Genomic DNA, 27961 nt, shown 5'->3' with positions numbered 1-27961 from the left:
CCTTCATTTAAATCCTACTTAAGAAAAAGTAGCCTTATCAGTAAAATATACCTCAAGTATCTAAAGTAAAAGTACTTATTCTGCTGGTTGAGGTTGAGCTAGCGTTAACTGCTTTATTTACAGTTAGGCAATTAGTCCAGTGGTTCCAAACCTAGGGGTCCGCCCCCCTCCAAAGGGTCACAAGATGAATCCGAGGGGTCGGGAAATAATAAATGGGACAGAAAAGAAGAAAAAATAAAGTTCTTCTACACAAATCTTGTATTAATCTTTGCTTTTTAAAATATTGGATAGTTTGACTTCTTTGGGCCTCAAACAGATATCTACATAATACCTTTTGTGAAGTTTAGGGAGGTCATGTCTCTTTGGTGGAACTGATAACTTCTAGAAATCTGAAACGTCTCTAGGGGGCCCAACTACACTCTGGTTTTTTTGTCAGGGGTCACAAGTCAAAATGGTTGGGAACCACTGGTGAGATTTGTAACAATGTATTGTATTTTATAATTTTAATTCATTTTTATTTTTACATTTAATATTAACCTGAAAGGTTAATATATAGCTGTCAGATAAATAGAAGTATCAAGTAGCATGAAATGGAAATACTGACTTAAAGTGCAAGCGCGTTAAAATTTTACTTAAGTACAGCACTGCAGTAAATGTATTAAATTACTTTCCATCAATGCATATGCTAAAAAAAATATACACATAAAAGACAGACCATCAAACCACCTGTTGATTTTACGATAAACGGAAACTGCGGCATTTTGTTTTCCCCATCCTCACCCACCTCCTGTCTGCAGTCACAAACAGCCTTGTGAACCATATAAGAATAATAATAATAATAATAATTATAAGGTACAATGTTTACCTTCTAAAAGAACTACATTTTCATTCTAATGCAGCCCTGCATCCCCCCAGTGTAACAGAATAGAAGAAGAGTCCGGAAAGAAAAGTTAAATGTAATCAACAGTTTTTAAAGGTCTAACGCAAAAGCTGTTAAAAACTTCACCTTAGTACAGGTTTCATTTTGAAGGTCTTTTATTTTGCATTCAAAAGAGTGTTCAGTTTTTCCTCCAATGGCTAATACTGTAAATTCCAGATTCCATTTCACTTTGAAATGCAAAAGCTGGGCTCTGTTGGAAAAGTGTAAAGGTAAATTGACTGAGATGAAAACTAACTGGATCTTAAGTCAGAAAGTCTCCTAGTTTTGACACAGTGGAGCTGCCAGGCTTCTCTCTCTAGTCAGGGCGGTGAACTTCTTCAACTGTACAAAGACTTGTGTTGTGGATGAATGTGTGGGCTTGTGGGGCAAGGCACTCAGGGGCCTGGGTGTGTGCTCTCGCAGCCTTCAACACACCATATTTATTTTTATTTGTTCCTGCTCCTGGAGGTTTGCTGTTAGGTCGGGGGTTTAAGACTGTGTCAATGTGTATGTGTGAAGTAAAAGAGCCCAAGATGTTTCGCAGATTTCACCGTGAGACTGCCAGGCCTCTAAAGTCTTAACAATACCAACACCAATATATCAACACAGTTCAGTCATTCTGGCAGGAAAAGGTGCGTGTAGACTCACCTTCAAATTTATACAATATTATATATTTTGTGAATGCTAGTGTAGGGCCACATATTGTACTTATTGTAAATGACACTATAGAAGAAGATTATGATAATTGATTAATCATTTAAGGCATTTATCAACACAAAGGATCAAAGATTCTCTGGCTCCATCTTCTCAAATGTGAAGATTTTCTGTTTTTCTCTGTTTTATAATTTTTATAAATTTAGTTTTATGCAATTATGTTGGTCTGACAAAAAAAAAAGACACCTGAAGACGTCACCTTGGCAGTTGTAGAATGTAACTACTGTAAGTACATTTTTAATTGAGTACACAATTTTGAGGTACTTATACTTTACTTGAGTGTTTCGATTTCATGATATTTTATACTTCTGCTCCAATACAATCTGGAGGCTAATGTATGTATTTGTATTTGGACTAGTTACTTTTCAGAACATCCACTAATAAGTTATGGTGTATTATTATAGATTTAACTACTCGGGAGTTATTAAGGTAGTAGTATAGCAATAAAATGAGCCCCACCTTCACCAGCTGCAACATTAGTGACGCCGACACATGAACGCATCATAATTATAATCCATTAATATAATCTATATTATTCTGAAATAGGACATTCAGCAGAGAGTTTTTCTACACTGTAGTACTGCTACTTTTACTTAAGTAAAAGATCTTAATACTTCTTCTGCCATTGCACCTTGGAGTCTGGGAAGCTGTGATGGCCATTTTTTTTAGAATTTTCTTTGTTATGGACATTTTCTTTTTTTTTTTGGGGGCTAAACTATTAATCAAAAAAAAAAAAAATCAACAAATTTATCAATAACATACGACAGCTTAATGTTTGACATTAATAATGAATTATACACAGATATGTGTGTGTGTGTGTGTGTGTGTGTGTATACACACAAAGCAAATGGAATTTCAGCCATCTTTTGTCTTATTATTTACACCAGTGCTTTATGTACTGTGACATCTCAAAATGTCTTCTGTGAAAAAGCCCTATACATTTAAAGTTCATACAAAATACAGGGTCAGTCTTCTTCACACTCTAAAGAACAAATAAATAATCGTAAAATAAATCCACTTGTCATCTTGGATTATTATTGATTTCCACTATTACACAAAAATGTTTTGAGAATGTGTATTTTGGGACAAAGTCGGGTGTTGTACACTCTGGAGGTGTCGCACTTTTTCCCCTCTGGTTTGCCATGATGTCACCATGGGAAAATAGCTCATGCGACTTCAGCCTTGGCCCTGATTTGTAGAGACGGCCTTCAAACTAGATGTATCATAAAAATTGGATTTTCTATGAAGTTGAGTACCACAAAATACCACAGCAATAACAACTAGCTGTGACGATGAGGGCTCTCTTCTCTACTGTAATGTCAACCTGGTGTTACTTTGAGGTGGTTGAGTGGGAGGAGATATGCAGATGGTGCCAGTGGGGCCCTATTAGTGGCGTCTGTAGTCCGCCACACTCACAGTGGACTGTTGTCAGTCTAACAGAGTTCACCACACCCACAGCCAGCATCAGGGTCAACATTCACAGGGTGGCATTCTGCTTTCTAGCAGAGACAAAAAAGGTTCTACTGCAGAGACTGAAATCTTTTTTTTTCTCATTTTTGTAGCCATTTTTCTGAGTGTCTGCATGTTGAGACATCCTGCTTTGTCACAGGACTTACAATCCAATCATTTCCATATCAAGTGAATGGAGTTGAATATTTAGGGTATTACTTGCCCTTGAATGGAGGAATACTTCTACTTCTTTCTTCTGTGAGATCACCTTTGCCTCAGTTTGAAGACTCCTTTCACTAAGCTTTTGACACAACACCTGGATATTCAAGGATGCATCTTGTGATAGCTGTGAGTCATTTTTTGTTCATGACTCTATTTTTGTCACTGGTCGAAACCAAGTTCTACACACCATTCCAGTTTAACCAGTATAAAGCTGGGCTCAGCCAACACCATGACCAAGGGAAACCCACCAGCAGACACAAGTAAGTTCTGTTTCTCTCTTGCTCCTTTGTCTTGTGCTCTGAGGGATGGAGTCTACATCATTTAAGATGTAAATTTACATTTTGCTGTAATTTTACAGCCAACTAGAATGATATTTATGTGCCCCACCTCTCTTCTGTCACCTTTTATCCCCTCTCTTGAAGGAACCACTGTGCCTATGTCACTGAAAAGACAGTTTCCTTCACCACGCAGGATGGGGCAGCCCCCTATGTAAAAGCTGAGTACAACAAGTGTTCCTGGGGTCAAAAATGTCCAACTCTGATGTGAGTAAACAACAACTCCAATTATGTCTTGTTGACATTTAGCCCTTGATCTGCCTTATCACAAAAGGAAATTGGGATTCATATCACTTCAGGGTACAAAATATATTAGAGTCAAGTGTATGTTTCTGACTAATAGTTGGTTGTTCCACTCAGGTATCGTCTGCTATACAAACCAATCTACAAGGTGGCACATAAGACCGTCACAGAGCTGGAGTGGCGTTGTTGTCCAGGGTTCTCTGGTTATGGCTGTATGGAGGGTCTGCCAGTTTACCAACACCCCATGAAAATGATGCCACCATTCAAGGGCCTGCCAATGAAAGGCCCACAGTTTAAGGGACCACAATACAAAGGTCCCATGTTTAAGGGCCCACCTATTAACACTGCTGTGAAAGCCAACCCATGGAGTCAACCTAAAGGACTGCCCCCCAGCAGTTTTAACTCTTACCCAATGCGTCACTTTGGGCCTCCCAGGTCCTCCTCTTACCCAGAGACATCCTTCGAGCCCTATCCATCTGAGCCAGAGCCAATGCCAGACCACCAGGACCCACATCACACAGACCAAGAACATATCCATGAACATGAGCATAGCCAAGGACCTGAGGAACATATACTAGAGGAAATCCCTCCTCCTTCCTCTGGTGGTGAACAGCCCGAGGGTGAGACCATAGGTATGTTCAAATTCCAAACTACATCCTAATTCTAACTGGATTTGACTATTTAGCGGATAAGTGACAAAACTGAGCATACTCCTCCTTTTTTCTCAAAAAGTAATAGAATCATATTGGGCTCTGAAAGACTGATTTATCTTATTCTTTTGAACCAGATTCAAACTGCAATCAGACCAAAGCACAAAAGCATAAAATGTTTTTTCCAATGTTAACAGCTTTTCTTTCTTTACTTAGGCCAAGCTCTAGACAGTGAGACAGAGGAGCGAATATATCGAATTGAGGAGGATGTCCAACGTCTAAACCAGGGTCTAGAGACCCTGAGGGGAACTGTGACTGGACTGGAGGATAGTCTACGAGCCTCTCTGAGAGAGGATGCCAACAGGATGCTGTCGGCTCTGCTCTCTGCTGCTCCTGGTCCTGTTCCTGCTCCAGCTGTAGTCTCTAATCCATCCAATGTAGGGTTTGCAGAGATTCCTGGGGGAGACCCTGAGACTGAGGGTCTAGATGGCAGACACATGTTTCCAGGCCTCACAGAATTGAATGGAAGGGTAGAGGAGCTCAGGACAGAGCTGCAAGCCAAGACAGTAGAGCTACAGGAACTCAAAGCAACAGTGATGGGACATGATGGAGAACTGAAGAAGATGTCAAATAGAGCAGGAGTGATATTGGATTCCACTGGAAATCTTGGGGAAAATGCCCAGAGAGCTATGGAGAAGCTAATGGATGCCAATCTGAGTGCAACCAGGGCAGAAATTTTTGGCAGGTTTGAGAAGCGTGCGGAGAGTACAGAGGGCCGGTGTGAGGAGAAAGCTGGGGATGTGCGTCGTCAGTGCCAGAGGGAGCAAGGTGAGACGCAGGAGCAGATGGAAGATGCTCTGCAGAAAAGTACCAAAGACTTGAGAACAGAGCTGAGAAACCTCCAGGCACAAATCCATGGTTTAAAGGCTACAGAAATCTGCTGTGGCAGAGTGAGTGGACTATTTGAAAGGGTACAGCTGCTCGAAACATCAGTGGAAGGCCTCAACCAGTCCCAGGGTCACCTGAGAGTGGAGCTGGGTGGACACAAGGATCACATAGAGGGAATGCTGGAGGGGCGTCTGGGGTATGTTGAGGCCAAGCTAAACCTGACTGGGCAGACTAAAAGTGATGAGCCTGAAAGAAGGACGGTTGTCCCAGACAGAGCTGAGACAGTACAAGGCATGGAAGCCAGAATGGAGGGTAAGCTGACGGCTCTGGAAGGCCGTTTACTGACAGCTTTGGAGGAGCTGGGTAATGCCACTGCCCCCGCACTGCTGGAGGGTCATGCTGTTCCCACTTTGGAGACGGAACTGGAGTCCCTTCGAGGAAGACTAGAGGTGGATGTGGACAGAGTGCAGAAACACCTGAGCAGCCTTGAGATTCTCTGCTCCTCTTCCTGTTCCTCAACTCAAAATCCATCTGCCATCCAGGGAGACTCTGCTATGTCAAGTGTTAACCTGGCAGAGGAGCAGAACGTGAAAGAGGTATTGGACATGCAAGATGACCGTCTGAATACCCTGAATATCACACTGCAGAATATCCTGAGGCGTCTGACCCTCAGGGACCAGCAGGAAAAAGCAGAAGGAGATATTCCCATCCAGGGAGAGCTCACAATCCTCAAATTTAATGTCCGCTCAGTCAATCACACCCTGAGAGGCCTCCAGGATTCTCTCGGAACAGTCGTCCACCAGGTGGGTCAAGCCAACAGCTCCTGGCATGACAGAGAGGCTCGTCTTGCCCAGCAGATAAAGGGTGTGGTCCAGCTGGTTGGACATCAGGCTTCCATGCTTGGGGCAGGTGAGCGGAAACTGACCCGACTTAAAGGTGAGCTGCACGAGATGAAGAGGCGGCTAGCAGAGGAGGTCCAGGGCTGCCGGAGCACTGCTATGGGGGTCAAGAAAGAGGTAACTGAGGTTGGAGGGCGTGTTGCCAGTGTGGAGGACCAGTGCAAGGGCCTGAATTACTTGGCAGAGGACCTGGAAAGAATCAGGGAGGAGCTAGAGAGACAATCAAATGGGCTTCTCCTGCAAGTAAATGGGACTCTGTCCAGTCATGCTCAGCAGCTGTCTGAGCTGAAAGGTGAACTCAGAAACTGCACCTCCAAGGTAGAGCCAACACAACAAAGTTTGGAGCTGGAGACAGAGCCAAGACGAGGGGACACCTTCACTTTGAATTAGTTCAGTTTATATGGACAATAGATTATAAAAATGAATGAAAAAGGGTAAATATTCTGCAGGTGTAGTGGGGGTCCACTAAAACCCGATCTTATTATTTAATTTGTAAAATACAAAGGTTTTGAACCTGCACTGAAATAAGTATGGTTTTGGTTAGCTCAAGATATGAAATGAAAACAAAAATGGCAGCTAGTACTCGTAACACAGCATCATTAAATTGTATCATGAAGGTGCTAAGATGAATTGTTTGTTTCAATGGATCCTTATTTAGAGCCCCAGTGATTGAGGAAAACAACAGCAAACTCCACCTGTCTTACTGTACTGTTTCTTACAAAAGCTTACAAAAAAATTATTTTATGAACGGTTGTTTAACAATGTTTACATGTTTAAGTTTTTGTATTGATTTTTCTTATGTCTAGACTAGAAGTATCCAAGATTTTATGTTTTTATATGGTTTCACTTCTTGAGCATTAACTTGTACTTATGCATTAATCTTGCATAAAATGTTAGCATTTCAAGCTATAAACAGTTTAATTTCAAGGTTTTTCAGTACTGACAAGCCAATAAACAAGTTTCTTTACTGCTCATGTTTTCTTGGTTAACAAACATTTCATAAATGCATTATGTATATAGATAGATAGATAGATAGATTACACATATATGTATGAATTGAATTTCTAACCAACAACAAGCATGAATTTCAGAAACTTGTCATGCTTCGCTTTGGACGTAGGACGTGTTGATGCAGAAAAGTGGGGAAACCACAAGAGGGCAACAGAGAAGCATTAATACTGCTGACTGCTGGGGAGTAGGGAGGCTTGACTTGGCTGAAACTATGTTCGTGAAGACTATAAACGTTCCCTCCAAAAATTAAGTTCATGGAGACAGCCCTTGCTTGCCAGAAGAAAATTACAAATTGGGATTTTGCCAAGGTGATAGAGACCGACAACCAAGGAGCACTTTGGTACAGCAGCCTACACCCCCTTCTCTCTCTCCCTCTAGACTGCGGATGTACCAACCCAGCTTTCTGAGCACAGTTCTTATTGGACATTACAATAGGGCGATAGGTGACCTTGCTAATAACCCTCAACTCTTAGTTCCTCTTCCCCTATTGGACAAATAACCATTAAAATTACACCTTTGTGGGAAATGAGCCCACTATGGTGTGAAAATGCTTTAGCCTGGGACATGTGGTGAATAATAACTATGGAAATGCCAGGGGAGAAAGGAGGGCAGACAGAACAGATAGATACCAGATTTTTGTTGAAAGTGCTGAGTGACAGACGGAGTGATCTCAAGACACAAATATAAACCTATGTAATGATGCAGATTCATGCACACACATGTGCGTGCAGAAAGTGAAAGAGAAGAGAGAGCTATTCCACTGCTTCCAGAAGCAACGTTTCACACATAATTTACAACCTTTTCTTCCATTACATCAAGTGCAAAGAAAAACATTTAACCCTGAAAGAGGGGAATAACTGAATAACAGGGCACCGTCTATAAGCCCACACACAAAACAGTATGCCTCTCTCTCTGCTAAACCACACAAGACCCACAATATTTCAAGGCTCCACATTTCATTTCTGTCATTGTGTGGATTTCTTTTTTTTTTTTTTTTTTAATTTCTTTTCTGTATTCCTCGCATACCTCCTTTAAGTTCACATCACACACAAACCCAGACAACAAGACATTAATCTTGTTTGTTTCCAAGCAGACACTTGGACAGAGAGGGTTAGTCGGGGGCTCTGGTGAATTCTTCTCCTCTGACTCAGATTCTCTTCAATGCTCACACATGGATCTGATTCTGAGTTATGCCCCCTGCACACCTCGCAGACTGCCACTTGCCAAGGCACGTGCCCAAATCACAAAAGGCAAAGCTGGCACAAAGACAGGGGACATAGGATATTTGAGTAGAAAGAGGGCTGCAGTGGTATAAAATGTGAATTATCCTTTATAATGCCCTCTGTAGAGGCTTTAGAGGGAAAGTTTTTTTCCTCATTATAATGATGGTCAGAGAACGGACGGTGTGGATTTAACTTGGTTCACACAAGGGGAAGCCCAGGAGAGGGTCACCTTGAATAAAGGACTCAGAGCTTCATAGTAATAAGCTCCAGTATTTGACATTTGTCAAGTAGCAGTAACATGTAACATTGCACCGGAGCTTTTGTCCTCTACTCTGAACAAGCTGTTGGTGGACGGTTGTGTTCACACCCTACAAAACACTGCGAAATTTAGAAACAAAAATGTTGTAAAATAATAAATAAATAATAAAGAAAATACAACGGATGTGGGGATCCTTCATCAATCATCTCCCAGCTTTTGTACTGTCAAAAAGATTAAATACAGAGTCCTTACCTAAACACTCTCTAGCCTGTAACACTCACAGAAGATGGATTCCTGTCAGAGATAAGTGCCTAAACTACAATGTGCCTCAGTCCTCAAAGTGGAAGTACATTAGTGAGACAAACAAGGCTAGCAGAGGGGAAATTAATTCATGCCTATGGGGCGAAGGTCTTCCATAAACATTAAGATTTTATGAGTAGGAAGTGCACAAAGGTATTTCATATATATATCGCTGGACTTAATAATTTATCTTGCATTGGATGGATGTTAGGAGCATGAAGTACACATGCAGATATACTCTATACCAACAAGCACCCATTTCCTTTCACAGCCTCTTATATTTTTAAAACCTTGTGAATTAAGGTTCTTATATTTTTCATCAGTTTTATTCACACATTAGTTAACTGATATTTTTAATGTTGATATTATTTTGGGGATCATAATGAAAAGATAAAAGGGTCTCTCCATTAAAGCAACATAGGTTTCAGCTTCATAAGACAATGTTTAGTGGTTGGGTTTTTTTTTTGCTAAGAGTTTGGTGAGAAGTTCAACATCATTCTGTGTACAGTTGGTTTGTGTAAGGATTAAACTCACGGATTAAACTCACAAGATATAAAGTGTTAATTAGTGAGTTTAAGAGGTGAGTGGGTAGATAGCGAGAAATTCCCCCCTGCCTAGTTTTGATGCTAATTCCACGTTCACGTCTTATCAGATTTACCATAATTACAGTTTCCTTCTTGTAAATGTCGTTCAAATCAACATCCAGGTCCTAATTACAACAGGGAAAGTCGTGTTTTTCCTGAAAGTTCTGGCACAAGAAAGTATGTAAGTGTTGCCAAAGTCCACTGTTAAAGGCAATAAAACACTCATATTTGAAATGTATCTATTAAATTTAACTTAGTATTGTGCTATATTGAATAAACACTATTTCTAACCCTCACACACCCTTTTGTCTTTCTACTTTGTTAATTTATTAAGACAACTAGAATCTCCTGCATTGAGTGAGAAGCAATAGCACAAGAAGAAGCTGCCATCTTGAGCTATCCATTGACATGAGCACCCGTTAGTCGTTAACACGGGAATCTTTTCAGTCATTACCTTCCATCCCACATGACGGGAAAGTGGCATAAACTGATCAGCTCCCGGCTATGGCTCCTAAGTTAATATGAGAGTGGTATTTACCTTATCTAACACTGGGCTAGAAATCCAACAAGGGTATTTCCTAAAATGTCAAACTGTTCCTTCAATGACCTTATTACTGTACTTTGTTATTGTAAAAAACTGTGTGAGGTCGCGCTTTCCAGCTGTAACTGAATCTTTGATACCGTCATCAGTCCCAATATCGTTCTTATTCCAGCTCAGTATCAGTCCCCTTAAAGTTAGAGGAAACAAAAAGCCGAAAAGAGGATTTAACAGACCTATGTATGTGCAGCCAATCAGTTCTCACACTGTCTTAGTTAAATCAAATGTGCCACTCCGGTTTGTCCTCAGTAGAAACTCATGAAGCTCAGTCACCCTCTTACATAAAAAAAAGATGCAATGACTGGTATGAAATACGTTTTCACAGCTGGAGGATGAACTGAACGGCCGTTTCAGTGGGGAGATGAAGTTTCAAATCAATTTTTTTATGATACTGTCTACAACAAAACTTCTTTTAATGGTTACAACTGAAGTCCACAATCCTTTCGGTTTACAATGTCTGCCACATCGATTTTTGTTTAACTCATTTAATAGATGGGTGGACATCTTCAAGTAGAACATTGGTGTCGTTCAGTCGCTTCACCGTTTATCCGGGTGGCAGTTAAACCAGGTTCCGGGCGATTTTTTTCATTTCATTTCTACTTTTATCTGTGAGCGTGAGGCTGTTTCATAAATAAACCATGTGACTGTTTTACAGCTTGAAATGAACACCTCCCAGAGTACATTAAATGTAGCCTAGCCCTCTGACTCAGACAGCTGTGACCAGGACATTGTGGCCTCAGCATTCTGTCTCTCAGGTCACCCTGATTGAAATGACTCTAAAAGTAAAATTTAATCCTCATCATAAAACAGACACATAACTGAAAAATCAGCTCAAGCACCAGTTTATGCTAATGACAATATTAATATTGCAATAGGATGTGACCTGACTACAAATGTGTATGAAACTCTGTAATTTCTTTCATACCTGATCAGTTTCATAACTTGTAAGATAGGAAACATGGTTCTCTAATTGTTATTGGTGAATGAACCATTTATTTGATTAATTCTTTAACTTTCTCTGTGTGACTAGATTTTGTGATACGACAACCATTTTAACAATTATATTTATTATAGACTTAATTAAGCTAACTAAAGTTGCTTTAATTCTTGCTGATCATGTGATAGAGATTTCCACTATGAAATGGACTAGTTTTTACATTCATTTCACCAGTACCTTAAACGTGCTCTCCTCATTTTCTCTTGTTTCTCCCTTGTCTTTGGGCAGAATGTAGGATTCACTAATTAGAGAGACAGTTACAGTGAGACTACATAAAAAGATGAAAAAAAAAGTCATCATCTGAAAAGACCGTCATTATTCTACATTCACATTCAAATTATTCATTGGCAAGAGGCAGACCAAAATTTCTGGCAGAGACAATTAGTCACATTGTAGTAGGTCATCAGATTAACTCTACATCTTTGTAATCCAGCTTCTCAAAGGTTGAGGGATGGCCTCTGCTCTCAGTCTACTGCCACTGCTAACCTAACAGAAAGTTGGATGACATGATTTCAGATCACTATTCAGTGAGAATAAAAGTGTAAAAGTAAATTACAGATATTTACTGCATGGATCAGGCCCAGCCTCATTGTCACAGTAATAAAAATCATGATAATAATAAAAAATACAATGAATTGAGTGAGTTGATGAAATTATTAAAAAAAAACAACAACAACATAAATACGAACAGGATGTGACCAAAGACACATTTAGAATTATGGTTGTGTCCACCTGGCGAATATAAGTCCGAAATTCTGTCCCTTTTAGCTCTGATTTTGTGCTCTACCAACCGCTGAGGGAAATATCTGGCTCTTTAGCAGCTAAATGCTCCATGATGTTCGCCAGCTAGTCACTAACTTTGTCTGTCTGCTTTTTGGTGCTGAGCAGGTAGTGCACAGTATGTTATTAAGAGCTTTTCCACTGAAAACAGCCGCCTGCTGCAGCTGAAAACGATGTTATATGAGAGCGAGCGAGAGTGAACTTGTGTGGCCGGACAGCTGAAGAATGAGCTGAAACTCACCATAATTCTCTGTAGGTTCATCACTACAAGTAACCCCTTTCACACTTTCATATTGCTTTCATATTGTCGTTTAAAACAAAGCGCTGGACAAATTCTAAATTTCACCTGACTATTTGAAAACACAGAGGATCACCAGTTATTACAATACATCCTGAGGGGGGGGGGGGCATGAATGTCTGTACAAAATGACAATCACTCCAGTAGATGTCGATAAATTTTACTCACAACCACAAATATCAACCTCATGGTGGCACCACAGGAAAAGTCAGGGGATCATCAAAGCCATTAAGATATATGAGCACCATGGATATCAGTGACAACTTTTGCACCAAGCCATCCATTAGATCTTGAGATATTTCACAGGATAAGTTTAAACTTTCTCCTGCTGGTGTAGCTGGAGGAAAAGCCAGTAGGATCACCAAAGTCGATTAATAACACAAAATTTAATACCTATCCATCCAACATTTGTTGAGATATTTCAGCCTGGACAAAAGTGTCCAGGGGACCAACCCATGTTGCCATCACTATAGCCATGCAGCTACCATGGCAAAAAATTAACTGACTTACTGACATTCGCAATGTCTTTAGGATCTGATGTAAAGTGACTGCTCTCGTGTTCAAATAATTTCCCATGATTTACTCTCATTCTGATCATTTCCTGCCTACTGTCATCTCTAATAAGTCACTGGAGTGACTTCATCCTACAGCGGACCACAGGCTGTGACACTAAGTTCGTATAAAAGTGTCAGAGCTAGAGGCCTGAGAAAGACCAGGACCGTTTGCTGAGGTATTAGTCTGTCAGCCCTGCAGCCTCGGCGCTGCTCAGCGAGTCAGCCCATGCTCCCTTAAGCAGCTTTCCATGACAGTCAGTCTGGGAGCAGCGCCGCTGTGAGCAAACTGCATTGGTGGGTATGAAAAAGTAGGATGACACTGCGCTTCAGGAGCAGTTCAAATGCTCCCTACCAGGGCTGGATATACTGTGTGAACGAGGATGACGCTTTATCATTTTGGACCCTTGAATTAAGACTAATCACCTGAGAAATTTTATTCTAGTTGCAAACATTTTGCAGTTCTCATTGTTTACTAACATAATCATTTACTGCCAGTGCTAGCAACAGGCGTTCACTGAGGAAATTCATCAACTGTTGGCACAGCTTCATCTTTTCACTAGGACCATGATGAAAGACGGTCATAAGCGGTCTAATATCCCATTGACATAATAAGATATTACAATCAAAATTTTTCTCACTTTGAGTTTTAGCCTAAATGACCACTTGACAGGCACATCCTACAACATTAATATTCCATTAAAATCACTCTATTTTATTTTCAAAATCTATTTTTAAGATCAAAATCCCCCTTGACAATGTTGCACCTGTAAATCAAGAGCCAGTTTTCACACTGTCGCTCGTAGTCTCAGAAATGAGCAGCTGTTGGCGCGTAAACTGTGGAAACTGATTGGGGAAAACCCACCTTAAAAGCACGATTCACGTACATGATTCATATGTGTAAAGAAGCTGAATAATGCTTCTTTAAGTGTAGAGACAAATTAAAGTGTAGGGGATAAGTATTGCGGGAAAGTGGCAAGTTAGGATGGATAGAGGAAATGGGGTGGGGAGCGGTACTTCATCAGTGGCACTCAGAGCTTGCCAGTATTATACTCATCCTTTTCTCCCTCACCCTCTCTCTCTCTCTCTCTCTCTCTCTCTCCTCTCACCCTCTCTCTCTCTTTGGCTGGCCTGCCGTCACTGTGGGCTTTTCGTTCTACATCAGTGGAGCTCAGTGCATCTTCACAATGATGATGAGCGCATATGCTGTGTGAGAGAGTGAGAGCGTGTCCACCTGGCCAGATGTGCGTAAGTGTGAAGAGGAGGATATCCTTAACCGGACTCTTCAGTGTGAGCCTCAAACAGGTCCAGTGATCCTCTCTCTCTCTCTCTCTCTCTCTCTGTCTCTCCCCCTTCTCTGTGACTGGTCAAGCTCCTCTCCTGTGTCCTGCTCTCCGCCTGGCCTCCATGAGTTTAAGTGAGGACAAGCCATTCCTTCCAGGAAGGTAAGTAGCACAGCAGCGGGTTGTCTGGTCCAGATTTTACTGATGTTGTTTTCAATGGTTGCTAGTCATGGATAATGACATAAAGAAGCTGACATGACTCTCGAAAAAATTTTCTTCTGCAATTTCTCTCTTTACTTTCATTTTCAGTGCAAAGGTATGGTAGTTTATTCTGACTCACACTGGTTGCTATCTTACAATTCTCCCTCTAAAATGTTAAAATCTGGTTGTGTTAAAATGGTATTTACTGAAGGACTTTCAGTCAAGGGTCAAATGCTGTCGCAAAAAAAGTGAAAACAGATTGTTCTGGCTCTAATGCTGATGAGATGAAGGCAGAGACATCACAGCCAACTTGTGGGATCTCTCCGGCAGGATTAGTGATGAGATCACTGATCATCATCCTTCTCTGTAAAAAAAACAAAAAAAAATAACAACTGCTTTTCTTTATCTTTTAGTCAAAGTTGAAAGTGTCACAATACTGATCGTTTTCCAGACAGCCTTGATCTCCGGCTGCTTGTCACACATTATTCTTCTGGACATGCATGCCTGCCTATTGTTGTCGCCTGCACAGAAACATGTGAGTGATGATTCATGTGTTTGCGGGTTCCCACTTTAGCCTCACAACAGAAGAATCAAAATATGTCGACAATGACCAATTACGATGTATTTATATTGGATAGAAAAATGTTTTGTCAGAGTGAATGACCTTCAACTGAAGATTAGAGTCCAAGGCAAATAACAAATGAAAACAGCTGTATGAGACAAGACATTTACCCATCACTGACATGGAAATGTTTGCTTTCCCGAACCCAATCAGACTGTGGTTATGTAATATGTTTGTGTCATGAAGGGGAAGCAGTCGTGGTTGAGTGATTATGACATGACTTACTAGGCTGGCAGAACTGTATTTATTTATTTATTTAGCATCCTTTGTGGTTGCTGTACTTCCCACAGGCATGGAGACCAGAGGCTCAGAGACAATGAAAGGAACAACATTTTGAAGCCAGAGTAACACTAGTGATACTTTATAGCGTTTTAAATAAAGAATTGTGATTCTTTATTGAGTATCCAATATGGAAAGTAATCCAGTCAAGCTTAAAGATGTGACAGTGACAAATGTTTGTATTGTTTGCATTAAACCTTTCATGATAAATTGTCTCTGTACCAATCGGATACATGAGAGTCTCCCCCCTCCGATACCATCTGTGTCACCACTGCCCTGCGATCAAATCTTGCTTTGTCTCTATTCTTTATTTCCCTTGCTCCTCTCCCACTGGCTAAAAAAAAAAAGAAAAAAAAAGAAAGAAAAACCCGACAACAAAAGTGTGAGTGAACCTTCTGTAGGCTAAAACAATTGATTGTTGTGACAAAAGTCATGCCGAAATCTAAACGCCTGTACAGTCATCAGGTGAGAAGTGATTCATGGTCAGATTATTATACTGCAATGCTGGGCATCCCAAACACATTATGGTGCACATTGCCTCACGTGATCATTATCCACAGTCATTGCATAAGATCTGTCACAGCATGCCCTGCAATGTTTGAAAGAGCAGCCTGGAACCACTCTTCATCACGCTGCTAAAACATGGTGTAAATATTACACCGAGACGGCATTCATTTTCACTGTCACCGTCAGTCACTCTCAGATGAGGAGGTGGGACACAGTCCACTTCAGTCTCACAATGTGACGCACAGCACACTGTTGGTCATGTGTGTTGAAGTGAAGGTTTGCTTTTAAATACTGCACAATGCAGTGAACCTCAAGCTTAATAAAATGCACACAGATAATGTGGACTAGTGCTGCAGTGGTTAGTTGATGGGTCGATCGAAAGAATATTAATCAACAACTATTTTGTTAATTGTCATTTTTCAAGCTCAAATGCCCCACATTTGCTGTTTTCAGCTAAAATAATTAAAGATTTGCTGCTTTTCTTTTTCATTTATAATATTAAATGAAATGTCTTTGAGTTTTGGACAGTTGGTTGGACAAAACCAGCGATGTGAGGATGTCACTTTGGGCTCTTTGGAATTGTGATGAGCATTTGTCACAATTTTTTTTTTTTGGACATTTTAGAGACTAAATGAATAATTTATTAATAGAGATAATTATGGACAGATTAATTGATGATGAAAATAATTGTTAGTTGCTGCCCTAAAGTGTAAATTTTATATAACTGTGCTATAAAACAAGCTTTACGGTGGTCATTTTTTGAAGACTTGGTCAAAAAAGCTTGATGTTGCAAACAAACATAGAGCTAAGTAAAAAAAAAAAAAGCAAACATTATTCAAGGTAAACTTTTAATGTAAACTTTTCTTATAACAATAAAATGTATTTGCCAAGATGTTTTTAACTTATAATAGCATATACGATTAAAAAAGTACAATATTGCCTTGAAATGCACCAATGAAAGAGTGTAAATAAACAGGGGATACAATGTGCAACTTTACATTCAGAAACACACAAATAATTTACGATTCCTAATATCAAAGTCAGAAACACTGACGGTTGATAGTGAATGTAACATCACAATGATGATGCACTGGAGAGTGTTTTTCCTTAGATGAAATCATAAATACCAATGCTAACCTTAACTTCTGCATTTGGTGAGGGGTGTATGGGTTGAAGGAAAAATGTCAAATAAAATGGATGAGATCTGACTTTAATCAGAATTTTAATGAATATTAGTTTTCACAAAGAACTTTGGGGATTTCAGAAATACCTCATTATATTCAGGGGTCAGATTTAAACACAAGTCAACGATTGAGCTACGCCCCTGGCTGCCAAGCTCTGAAAACCATGCAGACACTCTGACATTGTAAGTGTCACTGCTCATGAGCTCATGCATGTGGTTGCAGTGCCCTTGCATTTACATAACCTGACATGCCTGCCAGCCTTTAAATGGCTGCTTATCTTCTCTGATCACAGAGATATTTAGCGGTAATGAGCAACAGTCTCAGTTTCAGAAACTCACGATTTTGATGACGCGCAGCAGGGAAACTTGCCGCAAACATGTAGATTACTTGTCATGCTGAGGACATCAGTAAACTGCACGTAGATGAACTGAAATATTTTCTTCAGTAAATTAAGCAGTCACAATGTCTCCACAGAGACAGCAAACTTGGGCGAATGCGTCAGGGCATCAGATGATGAGATGCAAACGTGCATCAAAAATGAAGTAATGGGGTACAAAAGCCAGGTCAGGAGGCAATATATGGTTTACCCCATGCATCTTCATCTGGAGGTCAATGTCACTCTCTCAAAGGCGCCAAGTTAATCACAGCTGAACAGAAGAGTTATTCAGCCACGCTCAGAGAAATGATAACAGTAGTGTCACAGTTTAGCCAGTCTCGAAATACCCAATCTGTCACTGCGGGCCAAAGGCAGAGTTCAGCTGGTTAAGCTCTCCCCGGCTCTTTGTGTCTACCTCCTCCCTCTCACTTTCACACCCACATAGCTGAGGGTCTCGTAGGTTTTGATTCTCTGGTTACATAAAGATGTTCGGATACAGAGAATGAGTTCAGCTTTGACAGAAATGACAAATGTACAGTCTGTCTTTTTTATTGTTAATGAGAGGCACCTTAAGGCATTCATTTGTTAAATTCAACAATGCTGATTCAACTCAATACTTAATTTAGAAGGAAAAAAAAAAGCAACAATGCCTTCTAAATTATACAGTATGAGATGGCTCAGAAAACAAGGGAAATACTGCTCACTCAGGAATTAGTGGAGGTGCTAGAGTTTAAACACCAGCACACTTGAGAGATAAGCATCCGCACACTCAGATCTGCACAGAAGTTGTTTTGATTAATGCAAGCTTTAAATCTTCCAGGCGTGGCATTTTCTGTCCAAGAGCTAGCATGAGATAAAACATCTTTTGCACAGATCTGAGTGTGCAGATGTTTCTCTCTGAAACCTACTTGTAGAGGGTGGTTATCACCCAGGAGACATCCAGACACAAACGGTATCGTCTTTCGGCCTCGTGGATTTACAAAGTTGTGACAAAACAGGGATGATAATTTAGGACTGCATGAAGTCTGAAAGAAGGAGGCAATCACTGTGCCAATCAGTGTTTTGAGGCTGATACTGGCATTGACATTTAATGACACAAAATATGCTGCTGCTATATATTGACTGACATTTATTCTTCACAGTAATTAATTTTTAAAAAAAGAATAGAATTTTTATTACTATTAGAAATAATAATCATGAATAAACACACCAATTTGGAAAGGAGTCCCAAATATATTAAACTTGCGGTCAACAAAACACCATATTCTTAATTATGTTTGCATATCCGCCAACATGTACATCAATATGGAAAAATCTGTAAAAAACAAAAAAACAAAAAAATACAATCTGATATATTTAACCCCCCCCCAATGATTGGAAAAATGTTTAATTGATAACAGAATCCTTCATGTGCTGACACAACAGTGTAGTTCTCGTATTTGAGTGGCACGAAAACTTGTCATAACTGCTTACTCTGCTGAGTCTCCTCCACTCAGACTGACTGGACATTTCGTCATTGACTGGGGCACTTACTTGCATAATAATGAAGCCTCAATCTTTATCCCGTGTGATTGCCTAAGACCTTGAGAGTCAATGTTGCCTCTGCATCATTTTTGATAGCACTCCAGGTACTGCTTGAGATTCGTGCCTGATCAGCCCTTTCCTCCCCGTTTTTTATTTTAGTTTTAATTTTTCTATCAAGCAAACTGATGCTCTGAATAGCAATCATCATCTTGTTTGTAGGTTGCTGGGCAAGAAGATACTGACAGCCTAGATTGCTAATCTGGCTCATAACAAGGATCATAATTGCCTCTGAATGCTTCATCTGATGCTGATGAGACACCATTAAGATTCTTCTAACAGCCAGTGGTTTAATTTATATGCTCCCTGAAATTCTCGAGCACCTGTCAGCTGTCCTTCATGGCAGAATGACCACACTCTTACATTATGTATCTATTCTATCACTCCCTGCGTCTGTACTGTGTTTTCCCGGCAAATTTGAGCGTGTGTTATCTTAAATCGTAATTGTTTTGTTGTCCGGCTCCTAATCTCTCATCTCATACGCCTAATGTAAATCCTGAGAGGCACAGTCTATCAAATTCTTTCCATCTGTCAATCCTGCTTTGTATATTTCTATTTATTGCGAATTGTCCTCCTCTGTAACAAAAGGATTATTTTTTTATTAAAAGAAAAACAAACCAAAAAAAAGCTTTTTCATCTATTTCTACATCTGAGCCTGTAGGCTGGAAGTACTGTGCACCAAAGACAGTAAGACAGCACAGCTTGCACTTCAGACAATAGAACACATTTTAGATGATTTAGAAACAAAACAGGAGAGATGTTTATTTAGTTTTAAATACTGAAGCCCAGGTAGTGAGGAAATGGCTTTTTATTGCCCTAATTGAACACTCTTTCAACAATAAATTAGCTTCCTTTTGACTGTTTTCATTCAAGCTTATAACATCATCGGTGGGGTATCGAGTTTCTCTAAATTCTTCAACCACTCTATGCATTATTAACAATCGACTTGTGTGTGTGTGTGCTAATGTCACCAACATGCTAGATGGGAAATGCTTCAGACACGTCTGCTGTGTTTGCCTCCACCATCTCCAAGGAGCATGACATCCTCATGGGTTCACTCTACAGTGTATTTTGTAAGTCCACACAACCAGCCGATCTCTGCTCTGTTGACCCTTTGCTGACTCCATGCATGCATGACAAATCCTTACAGGTGCACAATCTCTCTAGCCCTGCTCCATCTCTCTCTCTTTTTTTTTTTTTTGTTTTTGTTTTACAGGTATACTGTCCCTCGTGGGCAACTGCATTCTGCTACTTGTTGCATATCACAAGCGGTCGACCTTGAAGCCAGCAGAGTTCTTCATCATCAATCTCTCTGTCAGTGACCTTGGGATGACGCTCTCTTTATTCCCATTGGCAATACCATCAGCTTTCTCACACAGGTACCTCATATTTCCCTCCTATCTTTCTTTTATCTCAACATCAGATGAATTTCCTCGGTGAACAATAATCAGCAACTACTGAAAGTCATAATCATATATTATGACAGCAAACTAATAAGTTTTTTTCTAGCAAAAAATGCCAAATATTCCCTTGTTCCAGCTTCTCTATGATGAGAATTCTCTGTTTTTGTATTTTATATATCATTGTAAATTTAATAACTTTGGGTTTTGGACCGCTGGTCAGACGAAATAAAAAACATCGAGGTGGTCACCTTGGGTTTTAGGAAATTGCAACAGGCATTTTTCACTATTTCCTAACATTGTAAGGACCAAATAATTAATTGAGTAATTAAAAATCCGCAGATTAACTAATAAAGAAAATGATCGTTAGTTGCAGCGCTAGTCTCTGTCACATTTCCCCTGTCTCTGTGCATACAGGTGGCTGTTTGGAGAAATCACCTGTCAGCTCTATGCTATGTGTGGAGTACTGTTTGGCCTGTGCAGCTTGACCAACCTCACAACCCTCTCCTTAGTCTGCTGCCTTAAAGTCTGCTTCCCTAACCATGGTGAGGGGATAATAAACTAAATTGATGAGCATGTTGTTGCCAACACTGCAGATTTTAATCATAAAAGCTGAACAGCATGCGGGAAAAAAAAATAATCACAGTAACTGCAAGGAATTTTTTTCTATCCCCTGTCTGATCAGGTAACAAGTTCTCCTCGTCACATGCCCGCCTCCTGGTGGTTGGAGTGTGGTGTTACGCATCCGTGTTTGCCGTAGGGCCCCTGGCACAGTGGGGGCATTACAGTGCTGAACCTTACGGCACAGCCTGCTGCATTGACTGGCATGCACCCAACCACGAGCTTTCAGCTTTGTCTTACATTGTCTGCCTTTTCGTCTTTTGCTATGCACTGCCCTGCACCGTCATCTTCCTCTCCTACACTTTCATTCTGCTGACGGTGCGGGGGTCACGTCAGGCCGTCCAGCAGCATGTGTCATCCCAGACCAAGACCACCAATGCACACTCTCTCATCGTCAAGGTCAGAGGATATGAGTGTGTCGCTTCAGCATCACTGACTTCAGGTTTTGTAGTTGGCAGGATTTGAGCATGATATGAGACCATCAATTATTTAAAGGTTATAAAAATACTTCGTTGATTATTTGCTTTACCTTTGTAGAACCTGCTCATGCATATGTAGCTATCTGTGTGTGTGTGTGCAATCGTAAATAAGGGAATGATACTAGGGAATTCGTATCTACACCATTTATGTGTAATAGTTTGCCACTGGTGTGAAACTATAAAAATCTTCCGCATGACATGTTTTTGCACTGTAACTGTCCATGCATGTATTTTTTCTATGTTTCTTCTCCATAGCTGTCAGTAGCAGTATGTATAGGCTTCCTGGGTGCCTGGACCCCATATGCTGCTGTGGCCATGTGGGCTGCTTTCGGAGACGCCACACAAGTTCCCTCTACTGCCTTCGCCCTGGCCGCCGTGTGTGCCAAGTCTTCCACCATCTACAACCCTATGGTCTACCTGCTGTGTAAGCCCAACTTTCGCGAGTGTCTCTACAGAGACACGTCTATATTACGACAGAGGATCTACAAGGGAAGTCCGCAGTCAGATCCGAAAGAACGTTGCGGATCCAACTCACAGCGCAATAAGGACATGAGCATCTCCACGCGCTTCTCAAATGGACAGCAGGAGAGCTACGGGGCGTGTCTGCACTGCACTGACAATGCAGAGCTGTTTCATGTGACACCATCCCAAAGGACTGCCTGCATCCTGACTGGATCCACCTACAGAGAGGTGGCGGTTGGCCAGCTCTCAGCCGCGCCACAGGCCGATTTCCTGTAGTGGCGCACCAATCTTCTTTCATGAAGAACACGAGACAGGAAAGGTGCTCAAAAAGACAGAGAGATTACTGTGCATGGACAACAAAACAACAAACAAACAAGTTATAATAAGTGTGTCTCCAAGACTTTATAGCATGACAACACCTGGGATGACTTTCGATGGCATTCTTCCTGAAAGTCACTCATAAGTGGCCCCTTCATTGTGAAATGCCTGAGATTCCCAAAAATCCACACTGTGCGTACAGCTGGAACATACTGCTTAATGTGAGGATAAACCATGTTTAACATTTTGCCAGTGCAAACAAAAGAAATGATAAGAGAACAGATATTTAGAATGACTGTAAAGGTTTGTAAAGGAGATGAAGGAATTGTTTGATCTCCCTCCTGTGAGAGAGGGACTAGCAGATTAATATGTAACCAATTAAGATCCAAGTTTTATAAAGTGTAATTGCTAGATGTATGCTGACACCCAGGTGGTGAAGATGTCAAAGCACTACTCAAACCAGACTGATCAAGCATTCACCTGCGGTGGGCTTGAAAGTTTCTAGGCATGTTTTGTCCTTGTCACCATTGGCATCTACTCTAACAGAGACAAAAAAATCAAACTGACAGCTGCTGTTTTCCGTAAGGAATGAAACAATCAACTTTAGCGGCTGCTTCAAGCCTACAGGGCGCAAGTGTTTGATAATAAAAAGACAGATTTAGGTCAAGTATCACTTTAATGATGAGGTCCATACTTGACGAGGCTCTACCGTGTCATGTAGCTTGCAGTAATTGTCCTGTAGGATAAGTACGTTTCGTCGGATAAAACCGGCAAAACCAAGTTTATACGCTGTAGACCTTAAGAACGTTTCTGGGGGGAAAAAAATCTAATTAGGAAATAGATAAAAATGGGACTAACCTCATCTGTAGGTATAAATTCTATCAGAAATTCTTCTATTTAGTGAAAACCACCCCAAGTCACTCTTTTCTTTTAAAGGATTCCTTAACTCTTAAGGTGGTCCTGGGACCCTATCCTCTTCAGACCACTTTAGTACTAACCTTGATCTTAGCTTGATTAGATCTTGGTAGATAAATAGCAAAGGGACTCCGCTCTGTAAAAAACACACTATACTTACTAACATTAAATTTAAGACCATTTGACAGGACTTTTTCAATACAGGAAACAAGAGGAAGCAGATGTCTTTCCTTTTTTTTTTTTTTTTTTTTTTAAAATCTCCCAATCGAGAAACTGGAAAAAAAAAATTGATTTCCAAAGTCACCCATAAAAGTGACAGATGTTTGAAGCTCCTTGGTTACAAAGGATGATTTTTTCTAATTGATGCATTAAATATTTTTTGATGGATGCTTTTAATTAGCATAAACTGACAGTAATTCACACATCAGTGCCCATAGTGTTACTTAATCTGTTTGTATTTCCTGTTAAATAATGTGCATTTACAGTAAGTATCAGGTTAAAAAGCCATCATTTAAATCAATTCATCGAGGTAATAACCAAGTCTGATCGTGCGTGTGCAGTACGTACCATTTCTGTGTTCTAAGTTTCCCTAAAAATCAGAACACAACCATCATTTCACTACATTTAATTCTGCTTTCCATTTTAAACATGGTACTGTGCTTTGTGGCCTCACGTATGTGTATGAAGGAAAACCATACTTTATGTGTTGATATTGTTATCAAATCCAATTCTTGTCCTGCTTTATTTACTAAAGAAATAAAAAGATTCAATATTTGTTGATGTCAGTTCGATTTGGAACTCGTTCCTATTTTCAAACAGGAGGCCCAGTGTTTTTACACATCACAAACATATCATGAAAATAAATAATATAGTAAAATATGAGGGGGATGGTGAATACAAAATGACTTGAATCTACAGAATTATAGCACAACGGATTCTAGCCATGGAGTAAAGTAAGAAACCTCGAACAATGTGTCTTTTTTCCTGTGAAAATTATCCAAATTGTTATGATGTAAAAAAAAAAAAAAAAAAAAAGGAAAAGAAATACACAAGTGTTGCTTTAGGAACTTTTCATTAACTTGAGAGCACACCAGGTTCAAATTCAATTGCAATCCAATTTTCTACAAAGGAGTGTATTGACATTATTGGCTGAACCTTGGCGTAGTGTCTGTTTAAAATTCCTGGGTTGGTGTGCAACACTTCCAAAGGCTGAAGTAAATCTCCCCTCACTTTTTAAGACAACAGCATTAGTGTTTCAGAAGACAGTGGAACTGAAACATTAAGACCGAATATACAAACGTCCGGCTTGCGCTCCAATGGACTCTACATTTTAGGAGAAAAACTAAAAGTGTCAATATCAAGAAAGCATTTGGAGGTGCACCAATGTCATTCACTAAAAGAAAATAATCCAGATAACTAATGAGATTTTTAAATTGATGTTTCACTTGGAAAGACTGGAAGCTTATTCCAGGAAAGCACTCTTTCAAGAAGATGAAAGACTGCCCACTTAATAGAGTGTAGTACTTCCATTTCAGTGAGGCTTTATCAGATCTTTTTTTGACAGTGAGACTACTTTTTCAGAGGAGTATCTTTGAGCACACTGACTGAAATCATGATGACAGCAAAGCTACAGCTGGGGGAGGTTGCAAGCCCTTTGAAGATAAAATGCATGTGCATCCAAAAAGCACATATAAAAAGCCCATAGGATGTTGAATCATGGAAATACAAAACATTAATATGTATATCTATTTCTACTGAAGCGATCTACTTCTATGAAGGCTGAATTGAACTAGAATAAAATGCAGCTCCAGCAGGTAGCCCAAGCAAATATACATGGTGGATCGACTTAGATGCAAAGTAATTTATTTTCCCCCAGTGTGAAAAAAAAAAAAAAAAAAAAGAAAGAAAAAAAGTCTAAAGGATAAGCTCTTCACTGGCCACCATTATAGGGAATCAGTGAGATATAGCCAGAGGAACAATGAAAAGGAAAATAACTGGCACATATAGTAGTTGTTTTTTTTTTTTTTTAAACCCACAAACAAAATCTAATACAACAATTAACCTGGGACAGTTTTTGATAACTTGTCTATTAGATTGTGAGATTCTTGATTTGTACTTTGTAAGGCTTTGTTTCTAGAGACAGATGGAAACAGATGGAGTGAGAGTTTACCCAGCACAGCAGCCAAATATAAAAGAGCTTCAATAAAGAGTCGCTTCAGAGACGACGACTGGAGTTTATACAGTGAAAGATCCAAAATATTGTATTACACATTCTGATCCTCCTCTGATTTTCCTCTCTCCTCTCTACAGTCCCAGTCTCACCCACCATGTCTCTTCTCCTCAGTTTAAAACTCTGTCTGACGCACCATACTAGCTGGTCTTGTGCAGCCACATTACCCCGGGCACACAGTCAACGCAAAACAGAAATTTATTTTCCCGTTTTTTTAATTCTCGGTCTGAGATCGGTGCCTCAGTGTTGACTTGAGGACAAATTTTGCTCTTAAGCATGTGTGTGTGTGTGTGTGAGAGAGTGAGTGAGTGAGTGAGTGAGTGAGAGAGAGAGAGAGATATGAAGGGATGGTTCTCTGTGTTTAGGCTTCTTCACCCTACCTCTTGGCTGGGAAGTCCACAGTCATGTCTGGCAGGCTCATCTTGACGTCACACCTACGCCCTCCTGTATTAATCAAGATGAAGCTAGTTATTATTAATGCACGGAAATAAATACTTAAACAGATAATGAACTAATCTGTTTAACGGGCTAAACTTACAAAATTCCCATACCAGTGTTTTTGTGTGCCGGATGCGTCTAGACAGTTAATCCATCGATTCATCGGCAGAAAAAAAACTGATTAATCAAGTCATTTTTACACAAAATTTATTAGTTTAATTCCCTTAAATGCGAGGATTTTCTTATTTTTTTTTACTGCTTTATATCACTGTAAACCGAATATCTTTGTGTTTTAGACTTTTGGTTGGAAAAAAAAAAAAAAAAAACGCAATTAGAAGACATCACTTCGGGTTTTAGGGAATTTCAATGGGCATTTTTCACTATTTTCTGACACTTTATAAACCAAACAATTAAATCGATTAACTGGCCAGGCCAAATAATCAGTGATAGATTAAACTTTAGTAACGTTCGAACTACAGTTCATCCACTACATATATTATACTGTACGTACATTACAGTATGTATGTATCAATGATATAAATAGAAACATACAGTATGTGCATTGAAGATATTTCCGATTGTTCTGCACCAAGTTGTCCTCACTCAGCATCTAACATTTGAATAGATATCTGCTATATGGCCACTATGACTAAATCTTTTTAAACTATTTAATTTATTTAATTTTAACTCGCATTAGGCTATATATTTTATCCTGAATAAAGTTACTGTCAAAAATGTAGCTCATAAAGCCAAAGGGCTAGAGAAATAACAACTAACTCTTCAGGTGTGCGCAGCTTTTAGCAACTTTCAGATCATTAGGTTGGTTTTACCAGATCACGTGAAGATTATACAGTATGTTTGAATCTCACGACTTTCATCGACTCTCTCATCCAAAAACAGTCAGCAGCCATGTACAGAAGTCTCTTAGAATAAATGTAGAGAGGTAATTTATTTTGAAAAACACAACAATGCACAAGACATCGAATCCAAAACTGAGAGGAAATCAAAGTCTTATTGGACATGTCCTTTGACATTGTCCCTGTATATTAAACTACGCAATGAAATACTGTTTATGAGGAGGTGGGACAATAATCTAGATGATAGATTAATTATTTAAATCCTATTTTGCACAAAAATGCCAAAAAATATATATAAATAAATAAAAATTAAATCTCTAGTTCCAGCTTCTCAAATGTTAATACTTGCTGTTTTTCTTAGCTTGGCATGATAGTAAACTGAATATCTTTCACTTTTGGACGGTTGGTTGGACAAAACAAGGCGTTTTATTAGACGACGATTAATCAAGAAAGTGACTGGCAGATGAATCGATAGTGAAAATAACTGTTAGTTGTAGCTCTACAACAGATGACAAACTCAGGCTCAAACAGTCACACGGCGTAGAAACAATTCTCTGACAAACACATAATAAGTTTTAGACATTACACCTTATATTAAAGCTGTAGATTGCACGGGTGTTCGCTGTGTCACGACTTATAAGGTGCTTCTACATTCTATCCATGACACTGTTATAAGAGTTGAAACTTAAACTCATTCTTCAACAATGCGCAAGTCATTTTTTTCCTTGTGCTGACAGGTCTGCATGTGTCAAGTGTCTGTAGGCGGCCTTGCTATATCCAGTGCACAGGGTCAGTGTCTCAATGACCAACTTGTGTGCTTATGCTCTGATGCCCTCTAGTGCATACAAAGGGAAAAACATGAGGAACAACTATCGGCCAAACTACTAGATAGCCTGTTTATTTCCCTTTTGAAGGTTGTGGAAACAGCAAATGTTTGGCATTTTTGCTGGAAAAATGTTGGATGAAAAATGCTTGGAAAAAAAAACATGTAATTTTAACATAGTGCATAAACTAAATACGTTTTCATTATTGACTTTTGTGGGTGAATATTTGTAACGCTCATCCGACTGCACAAGTATGAATTTAAACTTGTGAACAACATATTGGTAGCCCACCTAGTGGCAGTCACACACAAGACATTATTATCGTTTCAGCAAATCTTTCTTCCTTTTTTATCTGTTTAAGTGTACGACTAGCAGCTGTCAGAATTTGAGGAATTAGATACAGCTGTAAGGATTTACAGCATCTACTCTTATCAGCAGGACTCTGTGGGGAGAAAAAATGTTTG

The 27961-nt window shown here is 39.7% G+C and overlaps 3 protein-coding genes across 10 annotated transcripts in view; 2 read left to right on the top strand and 1 right to left on the bottom strand.

The window, feature by feature from the left end:
• The window catches only part of samd10a (sterile alpha motif domain containing 10a), a 44413-nt gene that overhangs the window by 14086 nt on the left and 2366 nt on the right, over positions 1-27961 (bottom strand). For 4 of the 8 annotated variants that reach the window (XR_005709390.1, XR_005709396.1, XR_005709397.1 and 1 more), the window contains exon 4: positions 25759-25822. The gene's annotated coding sequence lies outside the window, so the exon portion shown is untranslated. Of the gene's footprint in view, positions 1-10780; positions 11778-12206; positions 14769-22903; positions 23044-23231; positions 23285-25758; positions 25823-27961 lie in introns of those variants that run through there. The other 4 variants (XR_005709394.1, XR_005709393.1, XR_005709391.1 and 1 more) reach the window with 4 other exon arrangements.
• LOC120803993 (EMILIN-3-like) lies at positions 3413-6709 on the top strand. Its single transcript, XM_040153085.1, has 6 exons — positions 3413-3564; positions 3727-3846; positions 4000-4514; positions 4749-5173; positions 5216-5450; positions 5484-6709. The coding sequence occupies exons 1-6, from the start codon at positions 3413-3415 to the stop codon at positions 6707-6709; spliced, it is 2673 nt and encodes an 890-aa protein (XP_040009019.1).
• Positions 19936-22191, top strand: opn7d (opsin 7, group member d). The gene is made up of 5 exons (XM_040153089.1): positions 19936-20026; positions 20170-20332; positions 20771-20898; positions 21039-21373; positions 21709-22191. The coding sequence occupies exons 1-5, from the start codon at positions 19936-19938 to the stop codon at positions 22189-22191; spliced, it is 1200 nt and encodes a 399-aa protein (XP_040009023.1).

The sequence above is a fragment of the Xiphias gladius genome, chromosome 18 (assembly GCF_016859285.1).
Source record: "Xiphias gladius isolate SHS-SW01 ecotype Sanya breed wild chromosome 18, ASM1685928v1, whole genome shotgun sequence".
Classification (NCBI taxonomy): domain Eukaryota; kingdom Metazoa; phylum Chordata; class Actinopteri; order Istiophoriformes; family Xiphiidae; genus Xiphias; species Xiphias gladius.
Note: the sequence above shows the minus strand (reverse complement) of the source record. Positions and strands in the feature narration are given on the sequence as shown.